Source organism: Trypanosoma brucei, chromosome 11, assembly GCF_000210295.1.
Source record: "Trypanosoma brucei gambiense DAL972 chromosome 11, complete sequence".
Lineage (NCBI taxonomy): Eukaryota > Euglenozoa > Kinetoplastea > Trypanosomatida > Trypanosomatidae > Trypanosoma > Trypanosoma brucei.
In genome coordinates, this window is record NC_026744.1 from 1,535,582 (window position 1) to 1,551,322 (window position 15,741).

General features: G+C 46.6%; 7 protein-coding genes across 7 annotated transcripts; 6 read left to right on the plus strand and 1 right to left on the minus strand.

Annotated features, from left to right (window-relative positions):
• Nucleotides 1–29: 29 nt before the first annotated feature.
• On the plus strand, nt 30–1,724 carry TbgDal_XI6140 (malic enzyme, putative; the record flags this gene model as incomplete). The annotated part of the gene is made up of 1 exon (XM_011781458.1): nt 30–1,724. The coding sequence occupies one exon, from the start codon at nt 30–32 to the stop codon at nt 1,722–1,724; it is 1,695 nt and encodes a 564-aa protein (XP_011779760.1).
• Nucleotides 1,725–3,488: 1,764 nt separating this feature from the next.
• TbgDal_XI6150 (malic enzyme, putative) lies at nt 3,489–5,204 on the plus strand (the record flags this gene model as incomplete). Its single annotated transcript, XM_011781459.1, has 1 exon — nt 3,489–5,204. One exon carries the CDS (start codon nt 3,489–3,491, stop codon nt 5,202–5,204), a length of 1,716 nt encoding a protein of 571 aa, XP_011779761.1.
• An 811-nt stretch (nt 5,205–6,015) lies between these two features.
• TbgDal_XI6160 (hypothetical protein, unlikely) lies at nt 6,016–6,351 on the minus strand (the record flags this gene model as incomplete). Its single annotated transcript, XM_011781460.1, has 1 exon — nt 6,016–6,351. One exon carries the CDS (start codon nt 6,349–6,351, stop codon nt 6,016–6,018), a length of 336 nt encoding a protein of 111 aa, XP_011779762.1.
• Nucleotides 6,352–6,415: 64 nt separating this feature from the next.
• On the plus strand, nt 6,416–7,078 carry TbgDal_XI6170 (hypothetical protein, conserved; the record flags this gene model as incomplete). Its single annotated transcript, XM_011781461.1, has 1 exon — nt 6,416–7,078. The coding sequence occupies one exon, from the start codon at nt 6,416–6,418 to the stop codon at nt 7,076–7,078; it is 663 nt and encodes a 220-aa protein (XP_011779763.1).
• A 342-nt stretch (nt 7,079–7,420) lies between these two features.
• Nucleotides 7,421–8,674, plus strand: TbgDal_XI6180 (hypothetical protein, conserved; the record flags this gene model as incomplete). The annotated part of the gene is made up of 1 exon (XM_011781462.1): nt 7,421–8,674. The coding sequence occupies one exon, from the start codon at nt 7,421–7,423 to the stop codon at nt 8,672–8,674; it is 1,254 nt and encodes a 417-aa protein (XP_011779764.1).
• A 245-nt stretch (nt 8,675–8,919) lies between these two features.
• Nucleotides 8,920–10,542, plus strand: TbgDal_XI6190 (phosphotransferase, putative; the record flags this gene model as incomplete). The annotated part of the gene is made up of 1 exon (XM_011781463.1): nt 8,920–10,542. The coding sequence occupies one exon, from the start codon at nt 8,920–8,922 to the stop codon at nt 10,540–10,542; it is 1,623 nt and encodes a 540-aa protein (XP_011779765.1).
• Nucleotides 10,543–10,742: 200 nt separating this feature from the next.
• TbgDal_XI6200 (synaptojanin (N-terminal domain), putative) lies at nt 10,743–15,425 on the plus strand (the record flags this gene model as incomplete). Its single annotated transcript, XM_011781464.1, has 1 exon — nt 10,743–15,425. One exon carries the CDS (start codon nt 10,743–10,745, stop codon nt 15,423–15,425), a length of 4,683 nt encoding a protein of 1,560 aa, XP_011779766.1.
• Between the last annotated feature and the right edge of the window lie 316 nt (nt 15,426–15,741).

Genomic DNA, 15,741 nt, shown 5'->3' on the forward strand with positions numbered 1-15,741 from the left:
TTCGTCTGTGCACAGATTTAGCTACTGACATGACGCATCAATCAACTGATGTGTCCGGGCCGTGTGGCTCTGCCGTTCTAACAAATCGTTATCTCAACAGAGGAACCGCCTTTACCATTGAAGAACGCAAACAGTTGCATATTCTCGGGCAGCTTCCTACAGTTGTTGAAACCCTGGAGCAGCAGGTGAAGCGTGCGTACAATCAGATGAAGAGCTGTGGCAAGCCCATCGATCAGTACCAACAGCTTGCTGCACTTCACGCTACAAATACAACCCTTTATTACGCGACCATCTTTGCGCACCTTGAGGAAACACTTCCCATTATTTACACACCTACAGTGGGAGAGGCTTGCCAACGGTACAGCAGCCTTTTGTTTCGTGAGCGCGGGCTGTACTTATGCCGCACGTACAAGGGTATGTTCCGTACCATCATGCGCGATTCAGGGTACGAGAATCCGAAAGTTGTTGTAATAACTGATGGTTCTCGCATCTTGGGTCTTGGTGACCTCGGAGCAAACGGTGTGGGCATCAGCATTGGCAAATGTTCACTATATGTTGCCGGCGCCGGAATCAATCCAAAGAATGTTGTCCCCGTTGTACTTGACGCAGGGACAGATAATGCGGCTATGTTGAGTGACGATAATTATATCGGTGTGCGTGAAAAACGCCCCTCTGATGAGGATTTCTACGCTTTGTTGGATGAGTTCATGGAGGCTGCGAGTGAAGCATGGCCGGAAGCCGTTATACAATTTGAGGACTTCAGCAACAACCATTGTTTTGACATGCTTGAGCGGTACCAAAACAAGTATCGATGCTTCAATGATGATATTCAGGGAACTGGTGCTGTAATTGCTGCAGGCTTCCTAAATGCTGTGAAGCTTTCAAAGGTGGATCCCCTTGACCATCGTATTGTTGTGTTTGGCGCTGGTTCCGCTGCTATTGGTGTGGTGGACAATATTGCGGAGCTCACTGCACAACTGTACAACCTCAAGTCCGATGATGTGAAGAAGACATTTTATCTCGTTGACACAAAGGGTCTCGTTACCACTACGCGTGGCGACAAGTTGGCCTCCCATAAAGTGTCACTGGCTCGTACCGATGTCTCTGCAGAAGATTCAGCGAAATTGAAGACGTTGGAAGACGTTGTAAATTTTGTGAAACCGACAACGCTCCTCGGACTTGGCGGCGTGGGCCCGGTATTCACGGAGAGCATGGTGAAGGGTATTCTAAACAACACGAAACGGCCAATTATATTTCCACTTTCCAACCCCACCAGCAAATCTGAGATCACCGCAGACAACGCCTTCAAGTGGACCGATGGTAAGGCAATTGTCGCAACTGGCAGTCCCTTCCCGCCCACAACTCTGAACGGCAAGACATACAAAGCATCCCAAGGTAACAATTTGTATGTTTTCCCCGGTATTGGACTTGGTTGTGCCATCGCGAAACCGGCGTATATTCCCAATGATTTACTTATTGCCGCTTCTCGCTGCCTTAACGGCCTTGTTTCAAAGGTGGGGCTTGAAGATGGATCTCTGTACCCTCCTCTGAGTGATATCCACAACATTTCTGCCAATATTGCTACCGATGTCATTATGGAAGCACAGCGCTTGAAGATTGACAACAACTCTTCGTTGCCCCGCACACGAGCGGAGTTGATGGATTATGTGAAGCATGCCATGTGGAAGCCGGAGTATCCAACAGGCATTCTCCCTGACGAGTAATGTAAGGGACGTGAAGGGAGCGATTGACACTCCGTGCTTACACCAATATCGGTGAGCGGAGCATCCCTTTTACGAAGAAATTTCAGGTGAACACCCTTTTATATACTAAAAACGTGTGTCTTGTATATCTTCTACAGACAAAGCATATATATATATATATTGTCGTTTCATGTTTTATTTATTAATTTCGTCTTCATTTTACGTTCGCAGCAGCACTTTTTTTTGTTTATTTTCTCTATTTTTCTTTTACATTTTATTCGTCGCCTCGTTTCTGAGGTCTTTCGCCACTTTTACCCTTTGTTGGGGGCTGTTTGCAGTATGGTGAAAGTCTTTTACTGCTGGGATAATGAAATTGTGTGTCGCATAACTGCGTGTAGAAAACGAACGGAATAAATTGGACATGAGCCAGTTACCGAGGTTTATGAAAGGATTAACCACAGTTGTGGAGTGCCGTATACAAATGATGAAACGTATCGAAACGTGGTGAAGAGAGAAAAGAAGTAGGCACGAGAGGGGATAAATTTTTTTTTTTGTGATATGAAGGAGACGTTCGTAAGTTTTTCTCTTTTTTAGCCTATGAGCGTGTGTGCCGCAGCACAGGCTCTAGAGTTTCGTGAAGTATGAGGGTTCGAATGGGTTCCCGTACTTTTTCATATTTGAAAAACATTTTTTTTTTTCATATGTGTCTGGTGGTTCATATTTGTTAGCCACTTTTTCCCCCTTCCTCTGTTTATGGTGAACGCGTAAATAACAATTACTGTTGTAATCGCTCATCACACCGTGGCGGATTGCGGTAGCCAAACTTCTCACGAAGAGGATGGAGCTGCGGGGAGCGGAGGATTAATTGATAACGTCATGATAGTAAACAGGAGACACTTTTTTCATCAGTGTAAAACTCACGGTTCCGCAACAATACACGCCGAAGAGCCTCTACTTTTTTTACTGCAGTAATTAATTGCTGAGGAAAAGCAAATGCTTTTATATTGCAGGGAAAGGGGGGGGGATGCAAGGGGGGAAAATATTGATATTGCAATCTTTTTCTTTTTAGGGGGGGGGGAGATGCGGTGTAAGAGCGTAGAGGGACAGAGGTACATCAATGAAACACCAACTTTCAATGCGCTGTGGTTGCTTCTGTTGTGTCGGATTATGTTCGTCTGTTAATTGAGTTGGATGTGGTGCCTGTATGTGTCGGGTTTTGAATTACAACTTCCAGATGCTCCTGTGCTTCATTGTCGATATATGTTTTCATTTATTTCTATCTTTATTTTTGTTTTGTATGTTTTGCCGTGTGTGCGTTGTGATTCTGTGATGAACTCATAGTTTTTGAAGAGATAGGGTGGGCTCAGTGGGAAAATATTATATTTAAAATAAACTAGGAGGAAGAAATAACTTAAAGAGAAAGCACAATCAACGAGGAGGAAGACGTTCAGAAACGCAAAAGACACACGAGCAGATCCAATATCATCATATCGCTTCTCACTACGAGAATAAACTGTCACTTTTATTTGTTTCCTCCTATTAACGTTGAGCGAAAGGAGGAAGGTAAACAAATTGAAAGGGAGTAAGTTGTCATTTGGATGACGAAACTACACTTGTTTTTGGCATCCCTCTTCAAAAAAATTTCCACTTTCGTTTTATGATTTAAAGAATTGTTATAAAAAACAAGATAAGGACGTGTTGACGAGTACAAACAAAAAAGGAGGAAACTAAGGTTACTTAAGCAAGTCATACTCTGCTTTGAAGAAAAATCAGGTAACAGGTGCGATGTTGGGCCGTTCGTTTAAACTTTGTGTTTCCACAAACGCCCGTGGGATCGATTTTCTCCGCAACCGTTTCACCAATAAGTCAACCGCGTTCACACGGAAGGAACGAGAACACCTCGGTGTTGTTGGGCTACTTCCACCCGCGGAGGAGACACTTGACGACCATGTCAAGCGCTGCTGGACACAATTGACCCATTTGGAGTACCCAATCAACAAATACCAACTCTTACAGGGAATTCTCAGCACTAATACTGTTCTTTATTACAAGATTGTGGAAACCTACATGAAGGAAACACTTCCCATTATTTACACACCTACAGTGGGAGAGGCTTGTCAAAAGTACGGAAACATCTTTCAAAGAGACCATGGACTCTACATAAGCATGAAGGAACGTGGGGTGATCCGGCAGACCCTTGAAAACCTTCGGAAACCTGAGGTTGAAGTTATTGTAATAACTGATGGTTCTCGCATCTTGGGTCTTGGTGACCTCGGAGCAAACGGTATGGGCATCAGCATTGGCAAATGTTCACTATATGTTGCCGCCGGTGGAATTAACCCGAGCCGCATCCTACCAGTTATGATGGACGTGGGGACAGATAATGAAGGACTTCGTGCGGATCCTCAATATCTTGGTTTGCGCCAAAAACGCCCCTCTGATGAGGATTTCTACGCTTTGTTGGATGAGTTCATGGAGGCTGCGAGTGAAGCATGGCCGGAAGCCGTTATACAATTTGAGGACTTCAGCAACAACCATTGTTTTGACATGCTTGAGCGGTACCAAAACAAGTATCGATGCTTCAATGATGATATTCAGGGAACTGGTGCTGTAATTGCTGCAGGCTTCCTAAATGCCATCGAGGCAAGCGGCATTCCTGCAGAGGATCATCGAATAGTGTTTTTTGGCGCTGGTTCCGCTGCGACAGGTGTGGCCACCTGCATTGTTGACTTGGTTGCCGCAAAGTACAAAAAGACGTTCGCAGAAGTGCAGAATAACGTATATCTTCTTGATACCAAGGGTGTCATAACAACCACGCGTGGCGACAAGTTGGCACCACACAAGGTCCCGTGGGCCCGCACTGATATTTCAGCCGAGCAGAGCAAATCGCTTTCCACATTGGTGGATGCTGTGAAGTTTGTCAAACCAACAGCGCTGATCGGCCTTGGAGCCCAAGGTGGTGTTTTCACTGAGGATATTCTAAAGTTTATGCGATCATACTGCGAGAAGCCCGTGATTTTTGCACTTTCCAACCCCTCAAGCAAAGTGGAGGTTACTCCAGACAACGCCTTCAAGTGGACCGATGGTAAGGCAATTGTCGCAACTGGCAGTCCCTTCCCGCCCACAACTCTGAACGGCAAGAAATATGAGGCATCCCAAGGTAACAATTTGTATGTTTTCCCCGGTATTGGACTTGGTTGTGCCATCGCGCAGCCGAAAAATATCCCACAGGAGGTACTCCAAACAGCGGCCGTCACCCTCAGTAAGTTAGTGGATCGTAATGTCATGGCTTCTGAGGGAGCACTGTATCCATGTATTGATGAAGTGCGTGAAGTGTCGAAACAGGTGGCAGCTGCTGTGATTGAAAAGTTGCAAGAGATGGGTTTGGCAAAGGAGGGGTTGCCCACAAGCAAAGAGGAACGATTGAAATTGGTGGAGGAACGGATGTGGACACCCAAGTATCTTGAACCGGAATATTACCTGTCGAAGAAGCTGGAGTAAAGCCGAGGGCCTCTGTCGTTTAACTCATTGGTGTTGCATATTCTCTTTTATTTTTCTTTCTTATCTTTTTTCTTCGACTTCCGTGCTTTATTATGTTTCCGTTGTTGTGATAGTTTTTTTTTTGTTATTTATTTGAATGTGAGCCAATGTAAGACACGCGGTGATCTTTCACATGGTGACTGTTTGTTTCTTCTCACTTCATTTTTATCCGACATTTCTTTCGATAATTTGCGTCGATTGATCCGTCTGTTTGCTTCCAAACACAAAACTAATGGTTAGTAACAATAATAGCAATAGTGACAGACACAAAGAGGGGAGGGAGCGTTTTCAAGAGGGGCTGGGGTGAATTGAACAGGTAGGAGGAGAATGTGGGGAATACGATAGGCGGAAATTACATCGATTTGTTCAACCGCCAAGCAATAGATTTACTTTTTATTACTATTATTGTTTTATTACTATACCAATATCTTTTTCCCCCATATCTACAATACAATTCCTTGGTGGACATCGATTCCCACAATAAAGTATGCACACGCCACCGCATTTTCTTTTGTTTCGCAACGACTGTGTTCACGTGCAAAGTTAGTTCCGCACCCCTTCCTGCACGTACACACTAACACGCACACACACACACACACATATCCGCATACATGCAAGGGATCACACTTATAGTTTACCTCGCAACTCGTCTGTTTTTGTCACTTACGTACCAACTGGGAACAGCGATGAGGAGTGCTTTGCATAGGTGTTTGCGTAGAGGGGAAAAAAAAACGTATGTGCCTAGGTGTGCACGCTTACGTAAAAAGCAATGTTATACGTAAATGTGGCTGCCGTTTTCTTTACAATTATTTTCCATGTTTTTATCCCGTTGATTGTCACATGCGAATAGCACATTTTTTTTCGTTCGCAGCGGGTGAGTACCGCAAAGAGCGAGAGGTAGGAGTTGGCACTCGGAATATCGCGTCGCAGTAGGGTCAAGTAATGAATTATGAGAGGAAAAGAATTGTGCTGCCGTGATTTTTGTTGGATTCAGTTTAGCTATCAAATGTGTCAAATGCTTCGCTGTCTCCACTGCTCCCTTGTATGCACTAAAAAAATTTTGTGACCTGCTATACAACCACCTGTTTGAGTCTCCGCACAACCACATATCAAAAATTTGTTCTGTTACCTGTCGTAGTTTTTAGGGGTGATTTGTTCCAGGGGAAAGTTAAATGACAAATTCCCCAGATGACGATGTGGACGACAATATGTTCGAGTACGTCTCCCCATCGGCTAAATCACGGACTGGCGACACGCCGACTGACGGTGGCAGGAGGACTAAGAAAACGGTATATGAACTAGAGCGTGAGGCGCGCATTAACACTATTTTGAAGGAGGGAGGTTTAGTTTTACCTCCACCATCGGGTGAAGCGACTGTAACAACGGTGGCGATATCGCAAGGCATCTCGTCTTCAAGTGTTTGCACACCTGTTGCTGCGTCATGCCTTTCTCCTGCATCGCCGCCGAACATCAGTGGTGGCATGGGGCCCGTTTTAGGGATATCTGGAGATAGTGAAGCAACCAGAAAGGCAGCGACGCAACGCAGTTCTGCAGAGGAAGCACAGCGACTAAAGGATCAGCGTTACGCTATTTTTCGTCGAAACAAGGCTTTGAATCAAAATGCTCTTAGAGAAGTGGATCCTGACACGAAACGATATGTTCAAATAGCATACACGCCAGCTGATGGCGGACCCCGACAGTTACGAGGTATGGGAAGAGGAAGCGGTAGAGGTACCGGCCGCGGAAATTATGGTAATACCTCCAATGGGATGTCCCGAGGCGCTCGGCGGCCTATGGGGCGTGGCGGGCGGGGGTTTAAGCGAACGCGAGATTGAACTGGATTATGTGAGTGAAAAGAACCTAAAAGTCTGAGGTTCCCTTTTCTTCTTGTGTGCGACAAACCGTTACGGACGATATACTGAAGAGAGAAATGTGTGTAATATTTGGGATCTTCCAATTTAAGTGAAATAAATGTCCCAGTGAGGACGGAAGTGTGATTCTGTTCAAAAGTTTTCATGATTTTAACGCCCATTTTTCCTTTGACAGGTGACGTTCTCTCGATTCGTAACTCTTTGTATTTTTTTTCTCTGTTGTAATCACTGCTCAGGTACGAAAGGAGGAAAAGAGAAAAAGGAAAGACAGAGTAGCTGAGGGACTGAGAGTAGGAAATAAACCTAATGTCTTTTTTTGAAGATAGCGCAGACGAACCCCCAAGAAAAAGAAGCCATGCTGAGCGGCAGTCATCTGGGCAAGGGCAAAGTAGCGGTCGAAGCTCTCAGAACCGGGTTCGGGGTTGTGAGACGGAGAGCGATGATGAGGATGCGGCACCAGTGTTTTCTCGCGATGCAAGCGGACGTGTTGGTTTGCGATTACTGCAGCAAATGCAAAAGTCTACTCCACAGGTGGGGAGTTCTTCTTCAGTCTCAACTGGTGTATCAAATACTGGAAAATTACTTGTGGTAGAGGATTACGTACCGCTATCCGTTGGTGGTTTCATGGAAACCTCGACCGAGTCTGCAGCGAACAGCCTTGACAACATTAAACCAGGCGATATTATGTGTCTGCGGTGCCCTTCTGATTTTCGGGCTGAACCAAATGGTAATGTGAAATGTTCTAAAGTCTCGAGTAGCACATCGTGTGGCACAACGGCGGGTATTAACTTTGTCAAGGAAACAGAACTAACAGCGGAGGAAAGGCAGTATGGGCGCCGCTTGACATGTGAAATGATGAATGAAATGTTTGAAGTAAGCCGCCTTGATCGTGCCACAAACTCTCTGGAAGCCGTTTTCCTTGACGGGACACGAAAGAAACTTAAAACTTATGCAGTTCGTCCTGCGGGTTTTGTTGAATCTGAGCTATACAAACGATGGAAGGCTGATGAAAGTTCGCGGCCCGTTCGGGCCGTATACGCGGCGCAGAAGCTTCAGGTTACCGAGTCCTCTGGAGCCAATTCTGGAAGCAGCAGGGATGTTGATGGCAAAACCGCCGCAAGTGCGGTGCAATCCGCCGTGTGGTGGGTTGTGCCCCAACTTATCGTGCGTCTTGTGGAAGAGAGTGCCGGAGACCTTTTTGGAAAGAAGTTTGTTGTGAAGTCTATAGCGCGGAAGGATGGAAAGATACGTCTTGAACCGCTCCGTGTTCCGGATGTTACCGTTTACAAAGATACCAGAGACCATGCTTTGCCCAACAGAGGGACGGAACACTCGGCTGTGGATGTCTTCGGTTGTGCAGCACTCGAAACTGTGATACCTCGTTTAGGAGAACAGGGGCTTATTGTTCAGGGCCCTATGCGTGGCGAACTCGTGGTCGTTACATCACGTGTGCGGAGTCCAAATGGGGGTCTTGAGAAAGTTAAGGTGCGCTCAACATTGACGGAGGAGGAATTCTCTGTTGAACCGCATATGTTGTGCATGATGGTTACTCAGCGGTAGTTGTTCATATATCACGAATGAACAGGTGGTAAATTGCCCTGCGTAGCACCTTAATTATTTTTCTGTGCGTTTGGGAAGGTTCGTTATTTTCTGGTGAGTATTCATTGTGAGTTTATTGTACGTTTTTCCCCTTTTATTTGCGTCCGTCGTTTGGTTTCGTTTAGGATACCGATCGCGAGGTTTCTAAAACCATTTTGCCCCCCCCCCGGAAGTGTACTCAGTACCTTGTGCGATTTTGTGGATAGATGATGAACATATCACCTCAATTTAAACGGTGGGGACAAAACACCCGGAATTTGCAACAGCAGGAAGCATATCCCTTGCGGGAACCTCCCTTCGATACATACATGGTGTTAGATTTTGAAGCTACATGCGAGCGCCACCAACGTCTTGAAGTGCCGGAAGTTATTGAATTTCCTATAGTCCTCGTAGATGCGCGGAATGGTAATACCATTAGTGAATTCCAGCAGTACGTGCGACCGGTAGTTAACCCTCAGCTCTCTGAGTTTTGCACTGAGCTTACGGGTATAACGCAATCAGTGGTAGATAGAGCAAGCACATTTCCCGACGTATTTACCGCTGCGATGAACTACCTTCACCAAAATAATTGTGGTGAGACAGAAATAAACAAAAGATATCTCCCCGTGACATGTGGTGACTGGGACCTCAAGACAATGCTTCCTATTCAGGTGAAAGCGTGTATCCAACAGGGGTTTACGGTCAACGTGCCTCCATCCCTTCGCCGGTGGTTCAATATCAAACAGTACATGCAAAGAGTTTTATCTCCGGGTTTGGGACAAACGGTGTCACAACCTATACACGATCTTCCAGATATGATGTCTGTACTCGGTCTGGAGATGAAGGGCAGGCACCACAGCGGGATAGATGACTGCAGAAATATAGCCGCTGTGCTATGTGAACTTATCAAACTTGGCCATGTTATTACCCCAACAACAGACTACAATAGTGAGCTCACACGGGGTACCTCGTGGGTTAATGTCGGTGCAACTACGTCCTTGAAGCCCAGTGCAGGTTTAGGGAAGTGTCAGCAAATGCCTCACTGCCGAGAGGAGGGTTCGAACAACTCTGCCATGGGACGGAAGAGGGCTGCTAGTGACACAGTGAACAATCAACAGAGCATGATCAAGAGGATTCATATTAACGTGCTTGAAAATGAAGATCCGCTACAAGACTTGCTAAACTTGAAGACTGATGACAGAAACAGGATGGGTAGTGAAGACATGACAAAGGAAAAGGTGGTTATATATTCTAAGGCCCTCTCCCGCATTCTCCGACATGGAGCAGACAAAATGAAAATTACAATCTCGGATGCCGGGTATGTGCTAGCCGACGATTTAGTACGCTGTGCGCCCTTCTCTAACGATAAGGCAGCGCTGACCCATCTCGCCTGGGTGGTTTATTCCAACGACAAGAAACGATTTAAAATGGCTTACGATGAAAACAGGCGTGTATACATACGCGCTAACCAGGGGCACAGTTTGTCTGGGATTAATCCCGAACTGGTTCCAATCACTAGCGAGACTCAAGTCCCTTTTGCTGTGCATGGCACGTATTATTCTGCGTGGGAACGAATACGTGGCTGTGGTTATCTTTCAACAATGGGACGACAACACATTCACTTTGCCAAGGGGATGCCAGGGTCCGACGGCGTTATAAGTGGAATGAGAAATACCTCAGAGGTGCTTTTAGTTCTTGACGTGCCGTTGCTTTTGAAGGAATCTGTGGAGTTGTGGGAAAGTGCCAACGGCGTGCTACTTACCCGTGGTGTAAGTGGCACGGGTCGACTGCCTTTGAAGTATATCAGTTCTGTGGTCGATCGCCGGACAAATGATCTACTACCACGGTGATACTTGGGCGAAATCGTGCTCTGGTGACAGCTGAGAGTTATCCGTATTGAATACTGTAGACATCCTTTCTTGCATCACATTGACTATTAATGTGTTTAGTTCTAACTTTCTCCCGTTGCTAAACTTCTCCCAGCTCTTTGTTTTTTTTTTTAAAAACGGTGATTAGTACTTCCCCTGTCTTCCCCGGGTGCCAGTGGGGAATGATGGACAGTGATTTGCAGGGTCACCGTAACAGTGGACAACGATGCTCACCGTGGGTAAATTGTGATGCATTCCTGCAACCGGAGATCACTAAACCACTTAGGAACATTGTTGTCTGTGACCTCCCAGCACAATGTTACATTATTGGCACGAGTTCCAAAAAAAACATCGAGCAGAAAGAAGTGTTGTTGTTTAATAAAAGTGATGGTGGACCTCTTGTCTATAGCTATAGCAGATCATACACGGCGGACGAAGTGGACTCGCTTACCGCTTGTGCATCGAAAGAGGGGCGGCTGCTACATGTCAAAGCACTACTGGGATGCGTTCGCTTTACTAGTGGTTATTACCTACTTTTGGCAACTAGGCGGCAAACGGTAGCGCGTATAGGCTTTAATCGCATTTTCGAAGCTCTCGATATTGAACTTGTTTCATTGTGTCTTCCAAAAATGATAGCTTTAACGACCGTAGTGGCCACAAAGGCGGCGACGGTGTTGGGAGTAAAGGGGCCGGCGAGCTCGTCAATACAAAAAGCTCGTCTTCAAGAGGAGGAGTATTGTCGACAGTTTCTTTCATCAGCACATAAGCAAAACCTGTTTTACTCGCGCACATATGATTTGACAAACACGCTGCAGTCCAACATGACCATCCCCAGCCAGAGACGGCTTGTGCGGACAAAGTTTGTGTGGAATGAATTTCTTTTGGAACCGTTATTCACTCTACAGGAGACGGAATCTGTTCGGTGCGAGAGAGAATCTGCTCAAAATGGTGGCCAATCATATGAGGCAGCACCGCTGTGCCCTAAGGATTTGCGGCGGTGGTTTGTCTACGTTGCACAAGGGTCTATTGTCCAGCGTGCCGTGTGGTGTGGGTCCCGACCACTGCTCTTTACACTGATAGCTCGCACAAGTAAAAACTACGCTGGTGCCCGTTACTTTCGTCGCGGTGTGAATGGGAACGGCCACGTTGCAAACCATGTTGAGATCGAGCAAATTATCTCCGACGAATCAACGTTGCACGACTATGGGCGAAGAGGCAGTTTTACATCTTACGTCCAGGTACGTGGTTCGGTACCCCTTCACTGGTTTCAGCCACCTACACAACTCCCTAAACCACCTATTAAATTGGGCATGAGTAATTTTTATTGCGTCGACACCTGCAGACACTTCCAGGAACTTCTAGGGGACTATGGTGCACCAGTTATTGTTGTGAACTTGCTACGAAAGCGGGAGAAACACCTCCGTGAAGGTGCTCTTGGCAGTGAGTTTAAGAAAGCTGTGGAAACTTTAATTGGATACACGAAAAAGGATTTTTTAGGTGGGTGCGAAAGCTCATCAAACGTGTTGATCTACAGGGAATATGACATACGGGCCAGTGCACAAGACGCCTGGAACAAGACAACATCGCTGGCGGAAGAGGTGTTCGCCAAGAACGGGTTTTTTGTATGTGGTACTGACGCGAGCACTGGTGTCGACACTGGTTGTTATGGTCGGTGTTGCATTCATAGTAATGGTTATGATGCAGAACGGAGTGTAAGACTACAACAGGGTGTAACTCGCAGCAACTGTCTTGACTGCGTTGATCGAACTAATTTAGCCCAGTATTTCTTTGGTTTGCATGCACTCGGGTATCAACTGCATGCTCTTGGTCTTCTCCATTCACCAATAGATCTCTCTCTTTCGCCCCAGGTACGCGAGCAGTTCCTGCACATGTACCTATTGATGGGAGATATTATTGCCTTGCATTATGGCGGGTCGGCACAGGTGGGGGCTGGTGTGCTAAACCGAGGAACGGGGTGGGACAAAATGATGGGTATCAAGCGGTTGTACAACAATATCCTCGGTGATCGCGAGAAACAGTTGTTCATGAACCTCTTTCTCGGTCGGTTTCAGCCATGTCCAAATCGGTGCTCCCCTTCCCAAAACCCAGTGATGCGCATCCCTGATGGTGAACAGCAGGGCACTGGGAGCGATGGAAAAGGCAATGAGTCCAACGAATCAACTAATTCCAGTAAACAGGTTGCTTGTTTAGCAGACCTGTCTGAGGGAGCATCTGACTACTACTTAGTGGTCAATGGTGGCCCATCGCTCCCCGATCCCACTGAACTAGTCGGATGGTGGAAGAAGCCATTACAATTCTTTAGTAGCTTCTTCCAGCCTCGCCAACGGTCCTTGCTGGACGAGAACGCACCTTCCTCTCCTGTGTCCTTCGGTTTCGTACCGCACGAGGGCGGGAATGGTAAAGGATCTGCAGATGATGAGGAAGAGTACATTGTTCGAGAAATATGCATTGATGAACGTGCGGCAGCCATTGATCCATATACTAATAGGGGGTTGGTCGGCGCAGGTGCAGGTGAGTTGAAAGAGGAAGGTTCAGCTGTATTGTTGCAACGAACAACAGCGGCCACGACATCACTTAACCGGAAAACACGGACCCTTCTAACCGCTGCGCACACCGAACCGTCACCACAGATTTTATGGTTCGTGCAGGATTCCTTGTGCAATGAGCAGCACCAGGAAGCTGAATTTCCACAGAGCGACGTTGCGTCCAACAAACGTGACATCCCGACTGAAAAGATACCTGATGATTTACTCTACTATGATCATCTCACATATCCTGATTACGTGTTAGGGAGTGAATTTAACAAGAACATTGAAACAGCAAGATGTATGTGCGATAATTGCGTCCCCGAGGATGACCTCCAACGCATGCAGTTGGAGGTAATGCACAAATATGGTGATCCATGTGACTGGGGTGTGGAAACAGTTATAGACGCTCTGCTAGATGTGGAACCGGGTGTGAAGCGCGAAACCATAGATGCATTGCGACAGATGAATGTTCATGGACGTACGCTACTCAATATGAACACAAAATCTCTGGAAGAGAAGGTTTTGCTTCAACGCTTCATCAGGTTGGTGGACAAACTGTTTCGTTCAGCATCCAGCTCCCCTCCCCAGCATGTTAGGGACGACGAGATGAGTGAATTATGGTTGCTCCACCAACACAGTGATGCTTTAGAAAAGTCAAATATATTCGCTTCTTGCAAAATTGTATCTTGTCCGGACGCTACGCAACGGGTGCTGCAACCCTTCTTTCGTGATTTGTTGGCACCGGATATTATTGCGGCGACACTGAGAACATTAATATCGAAGATGGCCGATCCTGACTCCGGCGTCCCGCGCAGTGATCGAATTCGCTACCGTGAGGGAAGTGGCTGCCAATACGTTCCTCCTGTTGTAGTAGCACAGCAATGCTTTAGTTCTAATGAACTGCATGAATGGTTGCTCACCGAATCACCGCGCTTGGGCCTCACATTACATGAGCATGTCGAGTCGCACGAAAGGGCACAAGCGTGTTGGCAATTTGTTCTCTGGTTAGTGCATGCAAAAATTGTCGTTCCAATATCTATTGAACTAGTCTCCGGTGTTTTAGTGCCCCCTGTTGTTACAAGGGCTGATGTGACATCATCTACAAGGCTGTTTACATTGAGTACAATACAGGAACTCCACGTGCTCAACGAAAGTGAGCGTCACCCGTGTGGTGACGTGGATGTGCTGAGGGTTAAAATAAACCCAATCAAATCAACCCCTTTGCTTCTCACCGGAGCTTCTGCTCTCGCATGTGCCGAAACTCTGGTTGCTGTGGCGTTGGATACATTGCTTTACATGCAGGATATGTCCTCACCTACTGTACCCCCAGATGTGTCCCACAACCCCACTGCTTGGAAGTTGTTGGAGACGGTATCCACTTCCAGTGCTCACCTTGCAGCGGTTAACATCAGAGGGCTTGAGCGCCGGGAGCTGTTCTGCTTCTGGGCGAACGTTTTCAACGCCTTGTACATTCATGCATGGATGTCAACACTAGGCAAACGGGCACAGGATTTTACATGCTTCTACAATACAAATGGTTATAACGTTGGCGGTTGCTTCTTTTCGTTGAGTGACATCAAAGATGGCATATTAAGGGGAAACAAACCCGCCTACTACGCTGTTCTACCTCCGTTCAGCAAGTCTGACCCGCGATTGTTTATGGTTATCCCCCCAGATCCGAGTGACATTGAAGTGGAACTGCAAATGAAATCCAGAAATTGTTTTGATGATAAGCATATCACCACCTCAAGTCGCCGTGATCTTCATACACGTATTTTGCTTGCTTTAATTGACGCCTACCTGGTGCCGGAGAATTTTGAAGACATGCCGTCGTACAACCCGCGAACGCTCCTCTTTGCAAGTTCCCCCACTGTTGCGTCACGCAGTGCAGAGGGAAGTAACAGCAGTTTCCTGGAGGATGACTTGGAAATTGACGAATCTTATCGATCGCGTACTACTGTGGGGTTGTGGCACGCGAATAGTATTCCTGTCGTTGCTGCGACCTGGCTATCGTCATGGTTCAACCAGCGCCACACGAATAAAAGCTCCACTCTTGCCAATCCATGTGTTCCACTTACTTCAGAACACCTATTGCAGCAAATACATGCCGCGGAGAGTTTTGTGTTGCGCTCACTCAGTCGCGCTCCACAGCCCACTGTTCCACTTCATGGCGTGCATGTCCCTCGAGCTTTGCTGCCGCTGTTTGTCAATATGGACAACGCTAGTATTGATGAGTTCATGCAATTACTGTCCGTTTCGCCACGGTCAGAAACATCACTTCGATGTGATATGTGGATTTCTAACCCACCTGCGTAACTGGTGCAGTACATTCGTATGGAAATGAATGACTTCCGTGCTGCCTTGCTGTCAAGCGTGAAGAGGGAGAAAATGCCTTGCATTTCCCCATTGCACGGGATTCCTCGGAACGAATGTGCACGAAACTGATGTGTAGAAATAGGAGGCACACCGTTACTTCTGTTCTCACTGCATTTTATTACCATGCATTCATTTATCTTTCAACTATTCTGCAAACTTTCTCCTGTATACTTTATTGATGTGCCTTTATTATTGTGGATTTTCTGCTATACGCTCTGTTCCCTCTCCCTTTAGCTTAATACATCCCTTTGTCAAA